Consider the following 15,766-nt stretch of genomic DNA (forward strand, 5'->3'; position numbering starts at 1 on the left):
ATTAATTTTTACTAAAAAGACCTATGTGGTAATCGATTTTCAATAACCTGCCATTTTGGCATGTTTTGACCGGTAGACACGTCAATGTCGGAAGAATTTCTGTCGGACAAATTTAAATCGCCATTTGCAACAAAATATCCAGTAACTTATGCTAAAAAAAAAGATGTGGTCTTGACTTTTCAAGACCCCGGAAAATTGCCATGTTTTTTAACTTTTCCCAGTGGAAAAGCGGAGGAATCGAGAAAAGTTGCAGAGGAAAAGTGTGGTAGACTCGTCAAAACGAAGCTCCTCACGAGTTATAAATATATGGTAATAAACTATCCAGGGGGAGCCTGTACTGTAGACTATAAAATTGATTTGCGAAAAAATTATGTGTTTAACTTGACAGTAAAACAGATTTAATGCCTTGGCTGCTTTAATAGACAAGGCGTAGCCCTATAGTTGTTACGATATCAATTGGAATCTGGAAATCTTAATGCACAGGACCGTCTGCACTTCTCTTGAAATTTCTTCCTATGCTTTAGCCATGATGTATCTCGTAATTTATACTTGAATAGTCATTGGGCGAGTCCGGTGTTGGTAGACCAGTCCGCCTGATGTAGAATCGACAGCGGCGCGCTAGTCGTCAAAGCAAATCTGTACTGGTCCATTAGGTCGTAAATAATTTTTTGCATGGTTTTCTATAATTAATTTGGTACCGAACGCGGTTCACTTGGCTTGCTAGTGCAGTGAAGGGCGGTGCTTGGCGTGGTATATTTATTGTTGGTATAATACGTATTATTAATTATTAGTTAATATTATTATTTGTTCTTATCGTAACCAGTAAAAGATAATAGTTATTAAAATAAATATTATATATAATTATCTAGTAATTTAGCTTAGCTTTCTGGAGACCCGAAATATAACGAAATAACCCAGGAAAATCCATAAATAGTCGATCCGGTTTTTGTCGAAAGCGTCGAAACAGACTTAGTGTTTAAAACCAAAGATTTACGTAAAAGTCAACGTATTATTTTAAATATGAATGTTTGAAAAGAGAAAATAGTGAACAATGTGATAAAGAAATTAGGAAACGGATTAGCGAATTATCTAAAATATCAAAAACAACAATTTATCGCGTAATTAAAGGAGACGACAAAATTAAAGAATATTGACGATTTTACCAGAGATGCAATACGACGCACAATTTATAATATGTATAAAGAAAATAAAGTTCCTACTTTAAACATGATTCGAGATAAATTAAGCGATTATCCTGATAATAATTATAAATCTTTATACAGGGTGATTCACAACTTATTCAAAAAAATTTGGGAATAGATGCAGCATGAGAAATGGAATCAATATCGTAAATAAAATTTTTGTAAAATCCTTATAGTTTCCGAGAAAAAAATATTGAAGTTATAGTACATTCAACCACTACATAGCTGGACAACTGTAGTCTCTAGCGTCATTCGCCTAGTGGCCTCAGCGACTCCGAATACTGAATTTGGATTCTGAAATCGTCGTTGCGATATTTATCTGTTATATGTGGTGTTTACAATAGGTTTTTAGCAGTTAGTGCCAAAAATGGGTAGTTACTGTCAAAAATGGTTTGCGTGTACTCGGAGTTGATGGATATCGTTTTAATTTATGGTGAAGCATTAGTGTTATGGTGAAACAACACAACATTTGTGTTAGTTCGTAGAAACTGAGTACAACGGACCCAAATGTGTTTACACATTGGTGGATAAAATTTTGAACAATTGTTGCAACATCGGATATGTTAAATGATTTTATTATTTAAAAACACAAATTAATTTTATTAATTAATAAAGGCAAAAGCAGTTTAATTTGCCGATATAAAATAGGTGCGATAAAATTCTATTTACATATTTCTTTCCTTGCGAAAGTTTTTGTCCGTTTTTATCACACAGGTTTTACAGTGGACCAGTTTCCAGTGCCGTGCAGAAGTGTATTTTTAAATCATTTTCGAACTGTTCTTTTTGATTTTTTCTTTACAAAATTGTATTTGTAAGGGTTCCCTGTACATCCAGAATTTTTTTTGGATAAGTTCTGAATCACCCTGTATACTTTACGATATGTTTTATTACAATGCGGTTTTAAACATAAAAAGCTTGACAATCGTATGGTAATTATGGAATCACGACGTATAGTTGCACTTCGGGAAGATTATTTTCAAAAAATTAGAGAATATTGTCCACGAAATATGACGAAATTGGTATTATTATAGGCACTAATCGAAATTTTAAGCCCTTCTTGATGCTGCCGGGAAATTCTTATGTACTGCAAAAGTACTTCATTGGATGTGGAACCAGTAAGTGTAGATGTATCAGCAGATGCAGACAACGATAACAAATTGGCTGTCTCGTTTTCACTAGCTAGTGATGACTCGACGTACCTCTTTGCCACAGCATTGCGTTTACATTCGCCTAGCCGCTTCAATTGCAAAACATTGCAGTACATCTAAAGGCATGCACAGTAAATGGCTATTTTCCGAATTTCAAAAAGGAAACTAATTTTTTAGGAAAAGCTGCTATTGAATTATACCCTAAAACTTGATTGCATAGCTTGTCATGTCTCTACTGCATAAAAAATCTTTGGTTTTCCACAGATTTACGCTAATCAACATATTTTTGAACCATATTCACCCAATGTTGCTCTATAATCATAAAATATCTATTTCTATGAGTTTTGGTATCCGGAATTTCGATCACAATCTTCTCATCTAGAATATTCATGTCATGACCTTCATTTTCAGGAGTCACTTCTACATGCACCAGAAACTGCAATAATAAGTGCAACCTATAACAATAAAAATATCAGTAAATACTTCTTATATTTTTGACAATCAAAAAGTCTTGTGATATTATTTTGCACGTAAAAAATAAGACAAAATTCTGCTTACTTTGATAGACAGAAATTTCTCAGGCGCTTTGGACAAAAATCATCAACATTTTGTCTTGAAAACACACTCGATTTCTTCGATTTGAAGCCTGCATTTTGTCACTTCAAAAACATCGTCAGCTTTGCATATTTCGAAATATCCTTATCGTGGTCTATCATGGTCCTTACCATGCTGTAGGTAGCTCAGAGCGTGGATGTTTTTTGTCTTTGGACATCTCGCCAAAGTACGCCAACAGAGTAGTTTTTGCTCCAAAATGTGTCGCGTTTTTACAATGAAATTTCGGTCAGTGCGGAATACATTCATTTTTTGCATAATAATAATTATATTGAAACACATTTTAAATGTTGTTCAGAAATTCGTGGTGGAAAATAAAATAGTACACTATTCTCGATGGGAACTCGAGGTTTTGTTATAATACCTCGACAGTAATGAAATATTTTCTATCTCGTATTCGTATACTATAATATGTTGTTTTTGTTTGTCATTATTATTCAGTGTTCTTATCATATTATCCCTTATTTTAAATAAATATACCGAGCGTCCCATTTAAAATACTTTGAATACAGGCATGCCTCTTCATTACTACAAGATAGAAAAAAAATATAAAAAAACGATTTACTTGTATGGAATATGTTTTCCAGTGTCTGGATCTATATATTCCTTGGCCAAACCGAAATCGACTATGTAGATGATCTTGTCCTTTTTGGTCCTAGACCGTCCGATGAGGAAGTTTTCAGGTTTTATATCTCTGAAGATGAGTCTCTTGCTGTGAACGTATTCTATTCTGGTGATCAGCTGGTCAGCTATCATCAGCACGGTTTTCAGACGAAAACGACGACTGCACAGACAAAATAAATCCTCTAGACTAGGTCCTAGCAACTCCATCACCATGGCGTTGTACCTTCCTCCGCAGGTGCCCAGGTGGTACACTTTGGCAATCCCTGGAAAATAAATTACCGATGATAAAACGTCAGGAAAATGTTCCTTTTTACTTTTTTTTACTTTGTTTGGTTATGCTTAGTTTAGTTATTTATGCAAACTATAAAGTGTAATAAAAGTTCCACCGCGACCTCTGCGCGCAGGGGTGGTCCGATCGAAGTGATTTTGGTGTCGTTGCGAAGGTTGGATCTTTCTCCGACGAATAGAAGTAATTCGGACATTCCTCAAGTATGCGGGTGGCAATGGAGAGGAAAATTATGAACTTTTACGTTTTAGCTATTTCTATTAGAAATAAATAAATGAATTTGGAGTGAAATCTAAGTTATCCAAGGCACGTAAAGTAGGGGAAGAGTTTGTGTGTAGAGACGGTTTAGGAAATGTAAAGCAACATTTTTTTCTACTTAGTACATTTTCAGAGACTGGGAACATATTAAGTTTAATGTCATCTAGCAGCTAGCTCAATTTTTACGGTTCTAATTCATTTACGAATCACCGTATATTGAAAAATAAATTTAAGAACTAGTAAATAAAGTTTATAAAATCATACTTTACTTCTAGGATGACATACTTTAATAGTCGCAGAAAATTTATCTTTTGATATTTTAAAAATTGTCAACCGTATATAATAAAATATAAACAGTGTAAAGAGTAGATAAAGGTCATTTCGCAATTACCTACTTTATTACCAATTTCAATTTTACAGTGAGATGGGCAGTTGAAAAATCTGTGTTCTGCTTTCATATTAAAGGAAATGATTTGGAATAAAAATGTGGCAATATATACTCGTAAATAGCCAAGTAAATGCTATACAACGGAAAATGCATTTAGTAATATAAAAATATGACAATAATTTTAAAGTATTGCTCAACAATGAAAACGGGTTGTTCTTTCGTGTAGCGCTCCATTTTTAATGACCCTGAACTGTCAGCTGTCACGCTGCCTTGTCTTTTTTTTCGTTGACAACACTGTACCGGACAAATTAGTCCAATCACTGAAGACGAAAATAAAGTAAAAGCTCCCAATTTTTCCGGATAGCATGTATTTTCCTGAAAATTTGCATACAAGCTCATCTGACCCCCCACTTCAAAAGTTATATTGTATAGATATGTGCTTTTTTCTATTTAGGGGTACGAAAAAAAATGCGAAAATCACAGATTTACGTATTTTAAAGATTCAATTCATGTCAAATTTGTTGGATAAAAGTTCTTTTATGTTTTTTAATATAATTTTTGAAATATAATTACTTTTCAACCCTTAAAAATCCTTAAAAACTAACTTTCTATGGCCAAAAAAATATAAAAAAAGTTTTAATTAGTTTACAATATTCTTTTGGTGCATTCACAATGTATTATATTGCTTTTGTTATTCATTAGAAAGCTCATTACAAAGTTGCAACCCTTAAAAACCACCCCTTATAATAAAATAAAATATTATTGAAAGCTTGAGATGTTTTAATGGTATTCATATGTTGAATTATAAACTTTTTATTAGTTTTCAAATAATGATCTATGATATATTGCAACTTTTCAGCCACCCAAAAAACCCTTATGGAAGACCTATCACTCATAAAAAACCCTACCCCTTATAGAAAAATTTCCTAAAAATTATATGTGAGTATGATGATATTATAATTATTTTTTTTTAATTTTATTGAATTTATTCTTAATATTTTTTTATTAAATTAATATCAAATAAAAAAAAACTTATATATATTGTAAATGGATACGTGTGTATGTATATTATTAAAATACTTCCTCAAATCAGTTCACAAGTGCTCCAAAATAAATAATGATGATGATAATTTACCCGCACCGAAAATTTTACCGAAAAATGCGATTCATTTTTTTACCAGAACTTTTGTAATTTTAAAGTTATAAATTTACTCAAAAAACCATTTTGTAGGGAATCTAAAGCACTTTAAGTTCTGTGATTTGCAGTTTTTTGAGCCCTTCGTTTTTTAGATTTGTAAGCTAAAAGGGCTTAGGATAGGCAGTCTTGGAGCTTAGTTTTGAGCTTCTAACAGTCATAACTCAGTCAAATGTCCTACAAAAATTTAAAAAAGGCAAATTGTTCAGTTAGAAAAAACTTACAGTTTCTATCATTTTTTTATAACCTTGTTAGAAATATTTTGAAATAAAAATTTTATTCAAAAGTAAATGAATTTTTTTTTTATTTAGGCTTCTAAAATCGTTTCCCAGAATCTACTGTTAATACATAAATAAAGTAAATTGCCGAAGGAATACGTTTATTTTTTTTCCGTCAAGTCATTAATTTTAATACCGATTTGTTTTTTCTCAAAAATCAAGCCAAAATTTTATTTTGATTGTAACTTCATTAGTTTTCATGCTAACGACTTCTAACGCTACTCAATTGAAAGTCCTTTCCAAGAACTTTAATAGGTGTAATATAAGTTTTCCCCGAAAAACCTTTAATTTTCCCGCTACAGGACGTTGAACGTTTCGATTATAGCTATCTTCGAAATTGACTTCAATTTCTGGGAGTCATAACTCGGGTTCTATACCATCTACAAAAATAAAAAAAAGCAATCTCTTTACTATTTAATTACCTTCATTTTTGCTTATGACCATTTTTTTTGATAAAACTTGTAGTTTTTGAGATATTCGCGAAATATGGCTCAAAAATATGCATTTTTTGGGCTAAAAACGAACATGTTTAGGCGCAAATGACTCAAAAAGTATTGACTGTACAAAAAATTCTTATAGAACATTTTTTGCTTAGCCCTTTGTGGACCGGTGGTTCTATATCGATACCACCTTTTCATGGATTTTTATGACTCACTGGTAGCTCTAAGTGACCACCAGACTATGTATACCGACACGCCATCTGTTGTAAAAAAAATAGTTCACAGGAGGAACATGATCAGTGTGCAGAGTGTGGTAGTGAAGTACATGACACAGTGCGTGCTTGTTGCTAATGTGTTTACTAATAGATAATTCGGAAATATCAGGGTTAATATGGGAGGTAAGTGTTTTAAATGATTGGTAATAGTAATAATAGTTGAGTAAACATGTCATATTCAGCATTCTTGTAGAAAAATAACCTCAATTTTACGTCATTATTTGGGGGTTCTTGCAGGGACCACTATTCCTTACAAGTTCAAATGAATGTTTGTCCATGTTTTTCATGACAAAATATGTTTTTTATAAGAAGCAAAACCAGTTTTTTTGCACAGCTTTTATTTACAGACAAATTGCGATAATTTATTACAAGGAGCAAATAGGATTTTGATAGTCTTGAGAATCTCAGTAGTGACGAATTCAATACTCTAGTTGCGGAAATTCCTTCTGATGTCGAATCAAACGCCAGCGACTATGTATCTGATGTTGACGAAGAACAAAGTGTCCTAACACTAACTAACCCTAATGAGGAAATTCCAGAACAGAATGAGGTAGTACATGATAAAGAAGAGTCATCCTTTGAAAGCAATGAAAGTAGTTCTTCTAATAATAATATTGAAGTTTTTGATGAAGGAATTCTGGATGAAGAAAATATTCCTTTGATAAGTTTTATACCAGATGTAAGAGAGAAAATCATTTGGCGGCGTAATTTTGCCCCTGCTGCTGTTCCACATTTTGCAGAGGAATATGGACCTATTTCTGAGTGTGAAACACCGCTAGAAATATTTACACAGCTATTTACAGACAATTTGTTTGAACACTTAGTATTTCAAACAGACCTCTATGCCACGCAATCCAACAAAACATACTTACCGACCACTAAAGAAGAAATTAAGGCTTTTATTGGTATAAATATTATGATGGGATTGAAGCTGCTTCCCAGTTACAAAGACTACTGGTCTTCTTTACCTGAGATTAGAGATAACTATATAAGTTCAGTGATGCCGCGAGTTCGTTTTAGCTGGATTCTAGGAAACCTTCATGTTAACGATAATTCAGTGCAGCCCAAAAAAGGTGAACCAGGCTGCAATAAGTTGTATAAAATCCAGCCTATGTTGGAAACTTTATCTGAAACTTTCAAACAGTCTTGGGCTCCAGGAGAACATCAGTCAATAGATGAATCTATGATTAAATTTAAGGGTCGCGTGAGTATCAAGCAGTATATGCCTAAGAAACCAGTAAAAAGGGGGTACAAAGTTTGGGTAATTGCAGATAGTACTACAGGATTTATTGACCAGTTCCAAATTTACACGGGGAAAAAAGGTGATCTTACAGAAAAGTATCTGGGAGAACGTGTGGTGATGGATTTGACGAGAGACCTTGTGAATAAAAACCACAAAATATATTTTGACAACTTTTTTAATTCCATACCTCTATTGATCCATCTTCAAGAAGAACATATTTATGGATGTGGAACCATGCGCCAGAACAGGAAATATATTCCAAAACTAGCAGCGGACAAGGATATGCATAAAGGAGATATTGATTACAGTATACTGAAGAATGGAGTAGTTTGTATGAAGTGGAAGGATAATCGTAGCGTATTGATGGGGTCTAATTTTCGTGATCCATCTATAGTAGAATTAGTAAGAAGAAAACAGAAGGTTGATAATAGAATTGAAATAGTGGAAATTCCATGTCCACAAATTATAAAAAAATTACAACCGATACATGGGAGGGGTTGATAAAGCGGACATGCTCAAATCACTTTATGAAATAGATCGTAAAAGTAAGAAATGGTGGCACAGAATATTTTTTTATTTTTTGGACTTATGTGTTGTAAATTCCTATATTATTTTCAAGTCAAAATCTGAAGGGGCCTGTGTAACATTGAAGCAATTTAGAACCTCTGTGGCCACTGGACTGATTGGTGCTAAAGCAAAAACTCCAAAAAGGGGCAAACCTGCATGTAGCAAGCCTCCAAACAACTATAAAATCTCGGTTTTACCAGAAAAACGATATGACCAAAATGCTCACATGCCGGATTTCGCAACTAAAAGGTGTCACTACTGCAGCACAAAAAAAAATGTGCACCGCACAAATATTATTTGCCAGTCTTGTAATGTACCACTATGTCTACAGAAAGAACGAAATTGCTTCAAGTTGCATCACGAATCTTGATTTTGAAAAGGAAATAGAAAAAGGCTCAGTGGTTCTCACGGTAGACCACCATTTTTTGAAAATTTTGAATGCAAAAATTTATGTTTCTTGGCTTTTGTCAGCTTTTTGTACTATTTTAAAATAAAATTTCCAAAGCAGTTTGTATTTTTAATTTATATCCATAATTCGGTCCTCAAAGGGTTAGAATTCGCCCCTCTATCGAATCGTGAAGTTATTTTTAATTAAAAAAAACATCCTCCAGAAGGGTAAAAGCACACATCGGCATTATATAACTTTTGTTTCTTGGGCTATTCCCTAGCTACAATTCAAATTTCTCGTCAATCCATTCCATCCGAAAAAATTGGTAGTCAAAATGCTTCAGTAACTGGAATAAATAGAGCAAAATTTTGCGTGAATTTTGAAGTAAATCGAAATTGGAAAAAGAACTTTTCATTCATGGAATTGCGGTTTTCAATTATTTTTCTCTTTTGTTTAATTTCCCGATTAGTACCTAAAAATTCTTTGAGGCGACTGTTGCGCGGTATATTTAATTTACTTACTGTTTTTGCTGTACTATATACGTTAATTTAGCTACCCTACTTGTCTATGCAAAGCTCAGAAAGAGGAACAAAGTCGCCCTCAAGTTTGGGTATACCGATGGACAAATAGCCGTCGTGTCCGAGATAACTGCCAGCCATTAAACTGGGCAGCTTCAAATGCAAATCTTTGTTTTTGGAGTGGCTGAAACAACAGCACCTTCCTGCAACGGGAAGCAAAAACACTGCATACATCTACTTCAATGGGCAGCCGAAGCTGTTATCTAGTGCTACACTATGTAAAAATAACTACTACACTATGTAAATCCTGTACTGTGTGTTTCAATCTGGAAAGTAATTTAAATCTGGAAAAATACAAGAAAAACCTAAATAACATTTATAAATTATTAAAGTTTATTATTTTTATCATCGTGTATGAAATAATAATAACACTCAGTACGTGAAATATGTAACTTTATATACTAGTACACTAGTGTATAAATAGTGTACACACTAGTGCAGCAGTGGTTTGTTTGCCACAGTGATAGTACTGACAGCTATCGCGTTATATTATGTCACCTCGTTGTTCATTTAACTTTATTTGTTGTTCGCGTTACTTGATAGTTGAGTACGACATGTCCGAAAGAGTTGTTTTAAATTATATATTTTCAGAAAGGAAATAAAAATAGAGGTATTTTCTTTTGAAAATGGACAATAAAAGTGATTTATCCCTATAAAAGAATATGGTAGATATTATGTTTTTAGCGATATCTTAAAAGTTTTTATAAATATCTTAATCATATTTCAAACTTAAACTTAAAGCATCTCAGCTTAAGAACAGTTTTTCATTCCGGACTATTTTATTTTTACATAGTTTTTACACATATACAGAGTGTTCTACAAGCTCTATGACAAACTTTGACAGATGGCGTCTGGGTTAATTTCAAACATTTTTTCTTATATGAACATAGGTCCAATTCGCTTTTGTTTAGAAGTTACAAACATTTTAGAAAATAAATAAATATGATCGTTGCTATAACAATAATTATTATTTGTGTTTGGAGTTGTAGAGCACCCTGTATATCTATGGGTTATCGAGGAATATGGTATTCTTTTTTAATTTTGATAAATTTAACCGTTTTTGATAAATTCATACGGGGGTGTATTTGTAAAATTAAATTACATCAATTACAAAAACATATTGATATATTGAATATTTTAAATCTATAAAACAAGCACTTCATTTATCTTATCGCAATGTAATTCTATTTTGAATATTTTTTTGAAATTCTACTGTAATATCTAAAGCTCGGGGTTTTCTTCGGCTAGTCATAGGCGTGTTCGTCGTAAACAAATAAATAAACAGGTAGGTATAAATAAAAATAAATACATTTGCGTACTTTATTAGCGCGTTCGACATTATTAGAATATTAAAAAAAGGTATACACAAAGCAAACGTGAAGCCAATAACTGCTGTTATTATCGGTTTCGTACGGTGCGCTATAGAGAAACGCCGACACGACGGCTATGATCATACGACCGAGTCCCGAGCTCTAGTAATATCTAACTAGAGATCAATATGTATTTGTCAGTAGTTTTTACAGTTTGGTTACATGAAAAAATTATTTATTTTAATTTAACGTCCAGTTCTTCGACGTTTAAAATATGAATAAGATATCTCGAAAAACTTTCCAGATATCGCAATAAACAACCATTCCTTTTTTCTGTCAATTTTCTGAAAAAAGTTGATATAAAAGGGTAGTCTTATTTTACAGTACAATTCGGCATGAAAATATCAAGAGACAATTTAGGGACACCATGTTTGTACACAGGGTGTTTGCAAAAGGAAGGGTCAAATTTAATCATTATATTCGATGATGAACATTAGTAGGGGTAGTATTTATAAAAGTTTGTCAATACATGCTTCATTTCCAAAATATGGAGTGGTGAGTTAAAAAAAAATAGATACAGGGTGATTCAATAACAATGGGATAGTCGAAAGCTGAAGATACTACACGTGAAATGGTGACCATTGACGCAAACATGCCTTATTCGAAAGTTGATAGTTTCGGAAATACAGGGTGTTGAAAGTTAAAATTTTAAATCGTTTTTTTGCGATTATTCTGAAAATATGTAGGTTAGGAACTTGAAAATTTGTGAAACTATATTTTTTTAAGCGACGAATAAGATGCGTGTTGTAATTTCAGCATTGCTCATAGAGGGCGTCACTTATGACCAATTTTACCGAAAATTTAGTTAATAACTTTTTACCCTGTATATTTAACATGAAACTTGATTCCAAACCTGAAAGAGCTATCATTTTTCCATTAATTGTGTACTCTTGTTTCATTTCGGTATCTCGATCCGTTTCCGAGAAAAATCGATTTAACGAACACTATGTTTTGATAATATGAGAAATTAAAAGCGAAACAAACCAAGTGTTTCTTCGTGTTATTACAACAATTAACAATAAAACAAATAAAATACGTAATTATGATTTAAAGTAATTGTTCGAAGAATCCACCGTTGACACTGATACACTTTACACGTTTTCTGAGAGATCTTCGAGTTTGAAACAACATATTGGGATTGCGTCTGACTTCGTTGGCAGCGATTTGTATTCTTTGCCACAACTCTTCACACGAGCCAATAGATTCTTTGTAAACTATATCTTTCATTCGAGACCAAATAGAAAAATCAAGAGGATTGAAGTCCGGACTTCTGGATGGCCAAGCAAAAATGCTTACATGGCCAATCCAGCGATTTGGAAAAACTGCATCTAAATATGCACGCACTGGCCAAGAAAAATGCGGTGGAGCTCCGTCGTGCATGAACCACATGTCTCTTCTTAAATAAAGTGGAACTTCTTCAAGCCGTGGAAGCATTTTTACTTGGCCACCCAGAAGTCCGGACTTCAATCCTCTTCATTTTTCTATTTGGAAGAATCTATTGGTTCGTGTGAAGAGTTGTGGCAAAGAATACAAATCGCTGCCAACGAAGTCAAACGCAATCCCAATATGTTGTTTCAAACTCGAAGATCTCTCAGAAAACGTTGTGTAAAGTGTGTAAATGTCAACGGTGGATTCTTCGAACACTGACTTTAAATTGTTATTACGAATTTCATTTGTTTTATTGTTAATTGTTGTAATAACACGAAGAAACACTTGGTTTGTTTCGCTTTTAATTTATCGTATTATCAAAACATAGTGTTCGTTAAATCGATTTTTCTCGAAAACGGATCGAGATAGCGAAATGCAACAAGAATACACAATTAATGGAAAAATGATTGCTCTTTCAGGTTTTGTATCAAGTTTGATGTTAGACATACAGGGCAAAAAGTTATTAACTAAATTTTCGGTAAAATTGGTCGTATGTGACGCCCTCTATGAGCAATGCTGAAATACAGCACGCATCTTATTCGTCGCCTAAAAAACATAGTTTCACAAATTTTCAAGTTCCTAACCTACATATTTTCTGAATAAGCGCAAAAAACGATTTAAAATTTTAATTTTCAGCACCCTGTATTTCCGAAACTATCAACTTTCGGAAAAGGCATGTTTGCGCCAATGGCCACCATTCCACGTGTAGTATCTTCAGCTTTCGATTTTCCCATTGTTAATGAATCACCCTGTATAAATGGAAATAAATTTTATACAGGATGTTTTTAAAAAGTACATATAACTTATGATTTTTTAATGAGATTCCAGTGTTTTAAGATTTGATGGTAAAACAGGGATATTGAATACCTACAGTATGTTAGAGAGTTCCAAACCACTATCCTCCACATTTTACCCCCTCCACTACTTTTTCTGAAGCCTCGCCCACTTTTACAACGACGGGTCTATCAGATTTTCAAGTCTTTTGGAAACGAAACGTTTATCAATAAATTTTTGTGTGAACTATCCCCCTCAATTTTAGTCCTAGGATCCAGTGGAGAACATATTTTTTTTGCAAACACCTACTTACACAGATACTTTATTGTCAGTATTAAATTAAAAATGGATGGGATGGGTACTACCTTCCTGTTGTCCAAGCACTTTGTAAAATCTATACTCCAAATGCAACTGTGGTGCCTTAGACTTGAGCGGTTCCAGCTTTATAGCCACGTGCTCGTTATTGTACAAGTTTTTGCCGAGTCTTAGCTCCCCAAAATTGCCGCTGCCTATCTTCTTCCCAACCCTAAAATTGGGTCCAACCATTAAAACACCAGATGATGAAGAATGCCTCGACTGCATGTTTGAGTTTCCTATTATATTATGATTTTCTAAAATTCATAAAAAAAACACTCGTTTAATTACCGGCAGTACTGCAGGGAAGCTTTAATTTGACTTCGGGACAGGATTTTTGCTATGTACGGTACTTTCATCATCTTGAAGAATTTAATTCAAATATAACTCGAATTTGGCATACCTTGGGATCTTGGTAATTGGTCCTTTAAAATCTCCCTTTCTTTATCCGGTTTGTTAATAAACTTCAATTTGAAAAAATTCATTTTATCAAATCATTTATTTCAACATTGGACTGTCCTGAAAACGATTCAGTATATAACCCTACACAATTTGGAACGTGGGACATACTAACCAGTAAGGACTGTCCAACTAGTATTATTAGGTACGGTATTACTTCCTTCCCATATTTTCAGGACGATATGCAGGATGAAGCGTTTGATAAATATGATAACAAATTACGGATACCAGAAATTTTGACAATACTACGTTTGCGTGACATTGTCAAAATTGCAGCTTTTGACAAGCGAATATATTTAGTAGTTTCCGACTGTAAATTATAAAATTCCATGAAAATATGGTTGATAGCTGCATTTTTCTCTTAACCAAATCCTCATGTAGTGAAGATGATTTTTTCTTACAGATTTAACTAATTTTACTAAACAAATACATTTCGTCTATCTTATTTAAATTCTATTTGTTATTTTTAACAAATCTGTTCATTTGGTGAAAAATCATTGCTACTATTATAAAATTTATTTTAAGATAAGGTATTTAGGTAAGTGTAGTATCTGACAACTATCTCCAATAGTCCTCAGGAAAACCGAATTCTCAGAAAGGAGTAAATGAGTTTGATAAACACCTTGCAGATGGGGCCGAACCTTGTAAAAAAATATATAGGGTGTTGCGAAAGTCCGTCAGGAAACTCTGTTATATTATAGAGGGTGCTAATAGTAGTTGCACCATATCTTAGTTAATAGACGACTTTTTTTCAAAGCGATATATTTTAATTAATTTCAAACCTAAGAAACTAAATCTAAATGGCAGTGTTAATACAGTTTACAGTTTATTTTATAGCAGTTCCTATGGGCCAAGCCTAAATAAAAGTATTAAAAAAGGCAAATAAAAATTTTGTAAATCGATTTTTATCAGATCTAATTGAATTACCACTTTGAAAAAAAAATGTAATAATTGTCTATGTCTTACCTAACAGCATGCTAAATTTCATTAAAATCCAAGAAGTGCAAAAAAATTTAAGGTGACTAGACCACCTTACGTTGACGCTTTTAATTTGCATTATATTTCAATAATCTTTGGAAAAATTCCGTTTTGACAGCTCATAAAAAGTAGGCTTTCGACAAGACATAGACAAAGACAAAGACATAGACATAGACATAGACAATTATTACATATTTTCTTCAAATTCTTCAATTAGATCTAATAGAAATCGATTTACAAAAATTTTTATTTGCCTTTTTTAATACTTTTATTTAGGCTTGGCCCATAGGAACTGCTATAAAATAAACTGTAAAGTGTACCATAACACTGCCATTTAGATTTACTTTCTTAACTTTGAAATTAACTAAGATACGCTGAAAAAAGTCATCCCAAATTGGCTCCTAAATTAACTAAGATATAGAGCTAATATCTATTCGATTAACTACTATTAGCGCCCTCTACAATATAACGGTTACAATCTAGGTTTCTATTGGGGGCAGTTTCGCCATGGCAGTACGGCTAGACCCTTTAAACTTTATTGAAAAGAGAAATAATATTAGAAAAAATTATGTACTCTTAATTCAAGACGATAAATATAACCGTTTAGTAGGAAATCGCTATTATTCGCTATTAAAGTGTTACTAAACATCAAATTTTTGATAACTTTTTCTGCATCCATGCTGTAAAACCTCTTGTAAAACCAGCTTCGTTAGTAAATAAAATATTATTAGTAAATTCATTATCCTCAGCTTATTTTTCCACAACTCTATAACAGAGCCGAACGAAATATTATGGTGAGAAATCAAATTCATACCTGCTTTAAACAACTTTTATTACAATTCGTAACACCAAAATTACTAGTGATATTTATTTGAAGTATGACAACTTGATTACAGAAAGAATTCTCAAAAATTTGATGTT

General features: G+C 32.9%; 1 protein-coding gene across 1 annotated transcript in view; it reads right to left on the reverse strand.

Annotated features, from left to right (window-relative positions):
• LOC108908561 (casein kinase I-like) overlaps positions 1–13,636 on the reverse strand; it is a 29,689-nt gene extending 16,053 nt beyond the window's left edge. The window contains exons 1-2 of the mRNA XM_023454611.1: positions 13,420–13,636; positions 3,528–3,849 (exon numbers count right to left, since the gene is read on the reverse strand). Of these exons, the coding sequence (XP_023310379.1) occupies positions 3,528–3,849; positions 13,420–13,636 (539 nt within the window). The remainder of the gene's footprint in view (positions 1–3,527; positions 3,850–13,419) is intronic.
• Between the last annotated feature and the right edge of the window lie 2,130 nt (positions 13,637–15,766).

The sequence above is a fragment of the Anoplophora glabripennis genome, unplaced genomic scaffold, assembly GCF_000390285.2.
Source record: "Anoplophora glabripennis isolate ALB-LARVAE unplaced genomic scaffold, Agla_2.0 scaffold33, whole genome shotgun sequence".
NCBI lineage: Eukaryota > Metazoa > Arthropoda > Insecta > Coleoptera > Cerambycidae > Anoplophora > Anoplophora glabripennis.